At 29.5% G+C, this 8,751-nt stretch overlaps 1 protein-coding gene across 3 annotated transcripts in view; it reads left to right on the top strand.

Annotated features, from left to right (window-relative positions):
- The window catches only part of LOC106680774 (disks large 1 tumor suppressor protein), a gene marked incomplete at its 5' end in the record, with an annotated part of 438,504 nt that overhangs the window by 350,198 nt on the left and 79,555 nt on the right, over window positions 1–8,751 (top strand). For all 3 annotated transcript variants that reach the window (XM_067052703.1, XM_067052702.1, XM_067052701.1), the window contains 1 exon segment: window positions 1–85. In XM_067052703.1, the coding sequence (XP_066908804.1) occupies window positions 1–85 (85 nt within the window).

Raw genomic sequence — 8,751 nt, 5'->3', positions numbered from 1 at the left:
CTCTGCAGGATTCAATACACGCCTCTACTGTACAGCTCCATGCTCCAACTCCAACTGGTGTCAGCATAGAAGATATTTCATCAAGGTAAGTTTCATTCGAAAACATTTTGTAGTTAATAGAGAATAACCTGTCTAATTTTTTATGGAAGCTGTTTATAGTATTGTACCATTATCCTAGTTCATATTAATATTGTAATGTTATTTGGGTTAGATGATGTTTCTACTTTCTCATATTTCTTTCTATCTAAGAATTTTAGACACTATTTTAAAACATAAAATATAATAATAACAAGGATAATATTAAATCATCATCGTCAATTTCAAGTTATTAAATATAAATCATCCCATTTTTAATTAATTATACTGTTGAAACTTCTTTAAAAATACCTTCCAAATAAATTACCATTGCCTTTAACCAATGTATTGAACTATTTAATACGAGCAAATTGGCTTCATTATTAATATTAATTGTATGGTAGAAACTCTCTTATATTTCCTACTCTTATTTTCTGCTTCGGTCACAGTACTGTATAGAAAATGTTTTTTATCGTGTTTATTAATCAATAAAGTCGTCTTTTATAAACTTTTACTCCCTCAACTACCTTAAGTAGAGGAAGTATTATATTAGTATAAATTAAAAAAAAAACATTTTGCCTATGGTTGCTTTACAAAAAATCTTCAGAAATCATTATTAAATCTGTTTTTAGAACATTTTTTTTACAGACTAGGGGATTACCCCTTGTACTCTTAACAGCAGACCAACCTTTATTTTACAAGTCATACAACTGTTCATTTAATTGTACTACTTATTGCTAAAATTTTATTACTGTGATTTACATTATTCTGTAGTTCAGGTTGATATAAAAGTTTTTAGTGATCATCGTGTAATATTTTATTTTACAGATGCAAATAACCTTTTTCATTTGTTCTTTTTTTTTTTTCACAAAATGTGTTCTTTGTCAGTTAATTATTTTTTTACAATACATTTTAATTATTCCACCTTATATGTAAAATAAAGTAGTCCATGGTGATAATACGTAAAAAAAAAAAAAATTACATGGTGATCACTAAAAATGTTTTTATAGAATAGAGAATAGTCAGAACATTTCAGTACCTCAACATTTATTCAAATTTGTCAGTTTTTTGTATTTAGTTTGGTTTACGTTGTCCACAATTTTTTTTTTCCTTATGCATAATTCGAAATATCCTACAGCACAGGTGGGGAATCATTTTAGCACTAGATGCCGTATTAAAATTAAATAGTAATTCAGGAGACCATAGTAATTTTTCTATATTTCAGTGTTGGTATTTTTATTTATACTAAGCAAAATAAAATTGTAAAAAACAAATGTATATTTATACTTATCATTTTTAAAATTTTGAAGAGCAGAGTTGAAATATATATGTTCATCAGGAGTCTAATTGTGTTTTCTTGCATTCATTTTTTTCAAAGTAGTTAAGATTGTATTGTGCAACAAACACACCATTTAATCTTTCACAGAAGTAAAGAAAAAATCTTAACTCCCATCCTACATGTTCTGTATTCTTCATTTTATTTTACCCTCTTAAAAGTTTATCTGATAAAGAAAAAGTGAATATCAAATTATATATATGAAAAAGTGTACAGTTTCTATAAAGAAACCAACACCTGAAGTCATTGATGCTACCTTTTTTAAGGGGAGATCTATATTCGCATCTAAAATTTTTCAACCATTGTGACTAGATTATCTAATTTTCTAAAAGTCTGTAGATTATTCCCCTAAATTTGCTCTTTTCCTAAACATTAAAAAAAAACTGATTTCTCTAAATAACATAATTATGAGTATAATAAATTATTTATTTGAATAATGGTTTACCATTATTTAAATTTCATAACTTTGTTGATTTTTCAAGATATTGGAGAGGATGACACATCTTCATAACTCCTCCTTATTTAATTTTCAAATACGTATATTTAAATGCTAATTAATACAAAAGATAGGTTGTATAGAGATTGCACAAGGAACTCACAAAGACTGTATGCGGTCCCAGGATCTTGTGGTCCTATATCCCACTAATTTTCCTAACATGATAATTAATGAATGAAATTAATTTTTATTAGGATTAAATTAAGAACTAAACACAGTAAAAAAAATCCTACAGATTTATGGAAACACGAGTTAAGATGAATTGAATGTAAAAAATGTTCAGACACAGCTGAGTCTGTGAGGATTGAAAAGCTCATATCTTATAGAACCTTTGTAAAACATTCCAATATAATTAATGCCTTATGTTTATCTGAAAGAAATATTTCCTGAGTCTGTATTAGAACAAACTTGAATGTGTGAAGTGATGTTTGGGGACTATTTTATTTAAGTAGGTCTTAAAATTTATCATTGTTTGAAAATCATCCATGAAATTGCCATAATATTATTTTAAGGCCAAGAAGTAACAATTCTTTTAGACTAATATCTTCAGGAAGTTATTTTTACTGGAGCAAAGTCTTATTAACAGAGTTTACGACGGCATATTGAACGATATGCTCTGCATCAAATGTCTTATTTGATGAAACTATGGCTATTTCTAAGCCAATAGAACAGTTTCGATCATTTTATTCAGTGCGAAGCTCAGGACTGAACAGTTAATATAAAACAAGATTTGGAGGATTTTGATTCACTATATATTTCCAAGTGGCTGAAAGCTTTGACTGTATTGTCATAGTAGATGAAGATACTAAATGACTGTTTTTATACAATGTTCTATTAGTATTTACTTACTAAAACCACATACAATAATATCTCAAGCTTAAACATCATTTACAATTCCAAATAATTTTAAATCTTCTCAGTTTGTAGAGGACAATATGTTATTCCAATATGAATTTGGCAGGTGTGACCTCTGCCATTTTCAGACAGGAAATAATTAAATGCTGAAATATTTCAAAGTGGTTGAGAGAGGCAATAGTTCTCTGAAGTAGCAAGACATCAGCAGAGATAGTAACACTTCTAATGAATTTTTATTAGCAGGATAAAACCTTACAGCATTATACAAATGTTGCAGGGGCAAACCATTGGATAATATGTTTCCAATTGTTTGAAAGACATCTTGTGACAAAAAGACTCAAACCAACAAGCCTTCTTCCAATAGAATCAGTGGGAAGGTTACATTTCAATACCTCTAAAACATAGGGCTTTGTCTTATCCTAGTTGATATGAACAAAGAGTTGGTACCCCTAGGAAATCCTAAATATGATTTCTTGTGGTTGTGGAAAAGTTTGTAAAGCTGCTAGAAATGCAGTATGAAGAGTTCCAACATTTTTAATCAATTATCTTATTTTATTATTGGTACAAGTATGTCAGAGTAATTTTTTTGTCTTTAATAATAGTAATCCTTTACTAGCTAACTAAGTTATAAAAAGCATTGTGATCAAACAAAAATTTTCTTTTTCAAAATCTCGCCTACCTTATTTACTAAGTAGAACAGCACAAAATCTAGAGCACCTGAGTTCAAATGAAGTGATTTCCCCAAAACCATCTTTGTTGTATTAATGTTCCTCCAGTGAAAAAAAAATGGCAGCCATTAAAAAGAATAATATCTAGAGACTGCCCAGTAAGGAAAGGTGCCAAAGAGCATTGAGCCTCGGTAGGAACACATTTAGCTTTGGAATAACGACTTTTAATGATTCTAACCAGAAGAATGCCCACTCAGATCTTTGCACTTTCGGCTATGTGCAGATATGTTTCAGTATTATTCGATTTTTTGGATTCTACATGGTTTAAAAGGTAAAGCCTAAAATTTTTAATGGAGGCTAATTTGTTTTTTTTTCTTAGTTGATTATAAAGGTTCATTATTGATAATAATTAATCAAATAAACATATTTTTTGTTTCGTATATTTTTCTGTGGATCCAAATCCTCACTAACAATTTAAAATATCTTATTACACTTCAAAGTAAATATAGACTTTGTAAATAAATTTGTCATAATTGGTCTATAAATAAGATTTCTATAGGCCGAAGCAACTTGAAAGTCATACAAATTATATAAATGAGACTGAATCAGCAGAAAATACATCAGTATTTTAAATTTTCAAGTAATTTTGTTCCACTGTTGATGCTTAATCCGCATTATCCCACTAGAATTTGAATGGTAAAAATGGCATTTTAGAAATGTTATCTCTTGTGCTGTTAAAGAAAAAGAAAAAAGGAACAAAATTGATATCGTATATTACATTTACAAGTTTTATCTGATGAAATTAAAGAACTACTGGTTCAAATTCACACCCATTCTTTTTTCTTATGATATTTCAAGATTTAGAGTTTACTACAAAGCTTTAATTTTTTTCTATAAAATTTTAAATTTGCAACTATTTAAAATAAATTAAGTTGACAAAAATATTGTTTTATTTTTTACTAGATGTTTCATAGTTGATTTTAGTGTGTATATTAGGAGAATTGTAAGAATCTGCAAATAATTCCATGTTTATATACTCCAATAACAATAAATTGACTAAAATATTGTATATTGTTTTACAATTTCCAACCAAAGATCTATAATGTTTGTTATTTAGTGAAACAGTACTTTTAAATAGCTGTAGAATGATACATGTGGTCACGTTCTATGTGTTAAAGCCGATATATTGGTGAATGTCCAGTACATTTTAAAACTTTTCCTCTGTGTACTGTATTTGGTTCATATCTCACCTAATTATTCTTTTCTTATTCACTGTAAAAGTTTCCCTTCCCGATTATGAAAATATGAGTAGTTAAAGTACTAATATAATCAAAACTAATCAACCATTAATCATAATTAAAAGTGATTACTTTATTATTTAATTTTTTTGGCAGAATTCACTTTTATGAAACCTGAACACTTTGTTGACTCACAACTACTGTAAAAAATAAATAATTATATACCAGCTTCAAACCCGGCCCTTACATTAGTAGCACAGCACCGTACTCACTGAGATACACCACTTTCTGTAAGTTAATACAGCACGTATAATAAATATGTCATAAGAATTGGGGATCTGGGAAGTAGAGGGGAGATAAGCCAGTGAACTCCAGAGCCTGGCTTTGACAGAAAACTTATTTTCTGTATTATCAGCCATGCATCATTTCTGTGGCTAGGAGACCCTTATAGGCATATCCGCATGTGCGTGCCCATATGGGGGCAAATGGGTGCAGCTGACCCTCCCCCTTAGAAGTAAAAAAATATTAATTTAATAAAAATTAATTTTTTTTTTCAAACAAATACTAATTGTTATAACTAACAAAACACTGCAGCAATCATGTATAATTTTCTTAAAATTTTGGTTTCATTTCCATTCCCATGCTGAAATGTCACAACCTGGGCCCTGTTTCATAATGAAAGCTAATAGTATTAGTTCATAGTACAAGTGTAGAAACTAGAGTGATAATTACACTAATACTTTTTTTTCATGATAGGGATGACTATTAGTGATATTGCAGGAATTTAAAAATACTAAAGTACAAGTCTGTGTAATCGAATTAAGATAAAGCTACAAGACTAATAGTATTAGTTTGTACTTTATTATGAAACAGGACCCTGATTTACTATGGTGTGTCCACTCCAGTAGATTTGGTCCTGGGTATGCCCTTGCATATTCATCTGTTGTAAAGTTGGTACCAGACTATTCAATTAATTTAGGATTGAGTGTTGGGATTATTTCCTTGTTTCACTGTTGGTCTTGAAATAGAAATTCTTTTCCAGTAATGAATTCAAAAGGTTTTATAGGTAGTAACTGTATAAGTGTTTTTTTTTTTTTTGTGATAAAATACTTCTTACCTCCTTAAATCGCATTATATTGTAAGTTAGCTGGTAATGTCATGGCTTGTAACTACTGCGGTAATCATTATACCCTTAGTGTTAGTTGAAGGTTGTCTATAATTTATGGAAGTCTATATAATACATGATATATTATTACCAACCATTAGAAGGGAAATTAACTGCCGTTGTGGAATAGGTATTCCAGTCACTATTGAGGAGTGTTATATGCTATTTTTCTTGTTTATCATTTCATTTCGATGGTGAAGCAATTCTTGTTAACCGACCGAGTAATATGAGCGGAAACGATTGCCTGGCTCTCAGTAATAAGAAGGTAGACATAGGCGCGCCTTGAAGTCTCGTTTTGAAACCCCGTGTTGCAATGGTTACAGCTCGTTACTTTCGCCCGCTGCAGGTCCACTCTCTTTATTATAACATCCAGCGAGAGATAAACTGCCAATATAAAGTTCACATTGCTTCATTTTTGCGTTTTCTTTTAACTGTAACAACCTATTTCGATGCCCAATCTCCTGAAGGCGTTGGGACGGCTTCAGATACAGAATGTTATCGCCGATGACCCACTTCTGTGACCAGAATTACAGATTTATCGTTCGGCCTTCTGAAGACTATGAACCGTATCTCCAGTTCAATGGTGTTAAATGTTTTTTACGTTTTCGGGACAATAGCAACTTGTTTTGATCGGAATAATGCAAGCTTCGAGATTGGCGTGGAGTCCGCAAATGGGGCAGAACGTGTCGTAACGGATGAACTACAAAGGTCCATTTTTTTAAAAAAGCTTTCTTTTCTTAGATGATATCGTAATTGGAGCTTCCAGAAGACCTTCCACAGGGTAAATAATGCCATACAATAACCACTGTTTAGGTAAAAAAAAACTTCAGGAACTTTAAATAAAACTGTTCTCAGTCTATAAAATACTCTTCTGTAAAGTGTTACCATTTACAACGGTACTGCTCATCTGTAAAAATATTAAGTAAGTTTAAACGATTCGTCTCTGTTGAGGAAACTTTATTTCTCGTTAAATGATCATTTTGTTTGAGGTGTATATCGACGTAATATTTTTGAAATCTTTTTACGTAAAAGGATCATATTGTTTATGATTATAGGGCATGGTAAACATAATATAAAAGTTATATATTAATTTTCTATTATTCTTAGTTAAATCTCGACAATTAAAAAGAAAAGTAGACCATCGTTAGCTTACCGTCTAAATTATTTCTTGCATTATTAAATATTGCCAGTACCTGAGATTGTCATCCTTATAAAATCGACAACCAAGCTTCAATTTCATTATAGACCTTGAAGTCAGTTCAAGGTATTAGGTAATATGAATCCGCAAAAATCTACCTCCTCTATGAATAAAAAATGAAAAAGAAAAAATATTGAGGTGTTTTTTTAGTGATTTATTATTTGATTGGATCAAATTTTTGCAGCGTGTGCTTGAAAAAAAATTAGCAATGCCTTATTCAAAATTTATATGTTTTTGTCTTAAATCATTACTTCAACTTTTCTTACAAAGGCAAGACCGTTCATTCATGAAAGTATACATAAACGTATATTTTAAATATTCTCACTTGATAGGTGTATTGGTAGTCCTAATATATAATTAATTATTTTACAGGGTATTTCATAATAAATAGAAGCATTAAAAAAGAAGTGGATGTAACTAAAAAATAAAATCACAAAATGCCTTTAGCTTAAGTTTACTTACTATATTGTAAATGTAGATTATTAAATGTTATTCTACATCTAATTAAAAAAACAAAAAGATCATTTTAAAAATAAAATTTGAATGAACTTTCTTAACATTATAATTGGAAGAAAACAACCGAAACAAATTGTGTTTTCGAAAAAAATCGAGATGTAGCAAAGCACTATTTACAGTTTTTCTTTTCACCATATTGCTAAATACCTATTTTTTCGAAATCATTTATAATTAGTTTTCAAAATTTTCCTAATTATCACTTTTAGAAAGTTCAATCTGGATTTATTTAAAAACAATAGACTATCGCTCCTGGACTCTGATAAATTTACGATTGAATAGAATTGGTATTCATCGACTCCCTAGATCGGATCAATCCCTAATTACATAATATCTACCGCTGTGATTTTAGTGAGATAGAAATTTTCTCGAAACTTTTTTTCCTAAGTCTATCCATTTTTTTCTTGGATATTCATTAGCAGCACTTGAGTTCGTTTCCCACTTTATTCAATAATTGTAGCTTCGTTTTTATTTGTGACTAACGTATAAAAATGTTATATTTTTTCTCTTTTTCCATATCATCGAAAACAAAGTGTCTATTGTTCATATGTCACAGGAATATCGGGATTAATAAGGCAGGATGTACTTAGAGTATTTTATCCGTTTGTAATATGTCGGATAGAAATACATATTTTAAAACAGATGACTCTATGCCTTTATTACTCTCTCTGAGAATACATTTTTCCCAGAAATATTAAAAATACTTGTTAGAATGTGGTAATTTTGCTATCCTCATAAATTCACAATTTGTTCTTGAAAAAAACTCACAATCAATTAAAATATTTATTATTTCCTTGTTAAAAAAAATAATAATAATGCAATAATTAATGTCAACATTAACTTAAAGAGTCTTCCTCCTTGACAAATGATAAAACACAATTTTTTTTTCTGTTTTCTCAGTATCAGTTCTTTATTATATTATTAAACATCACTTTAGTCTTCATTTTTCTTAAAACATTCTTTTTGAATCTATATCTCTCTTCCAAGTTCATTGCGTACTCAGAAAATTTTAACTTCGCTGTTTCAAATGTGTAATGTAAATAACCCTTACGCTTCATTGTTGCCTTCTGTTCAACCGTTCGCTTTGAACAGGTTGGTGGTCTTGATTTGTTCTTTGCTCAGTTAATATCATTATTATTATTTTTATTTATATTTATTCTTTCAAGACGTTTATTTAATCTCTACTTTCTTTTCTTTTTTTTTTTTT

Source organism: Halyomorpha halys, unplaced genomic scaffold, assembly GCF_000696795.3.
Source record: "Halyomorpha halys isolate HHAL.00 unplaced genomic scaffold, Hhal_1.1 Scaffold286.1, whole genome shotgun sequence".
Classification (NCBI taxonomy): domain Eukaryota; kingdom Metazoa; phylum Arthropoda; class Insecta; order Hemiptera; family Pentatomidae; genus Halyomorpha; species Halyomorpha halys.
This window is presented reverse-complemented; position numbering and strand designations above follow the sequence as displayed.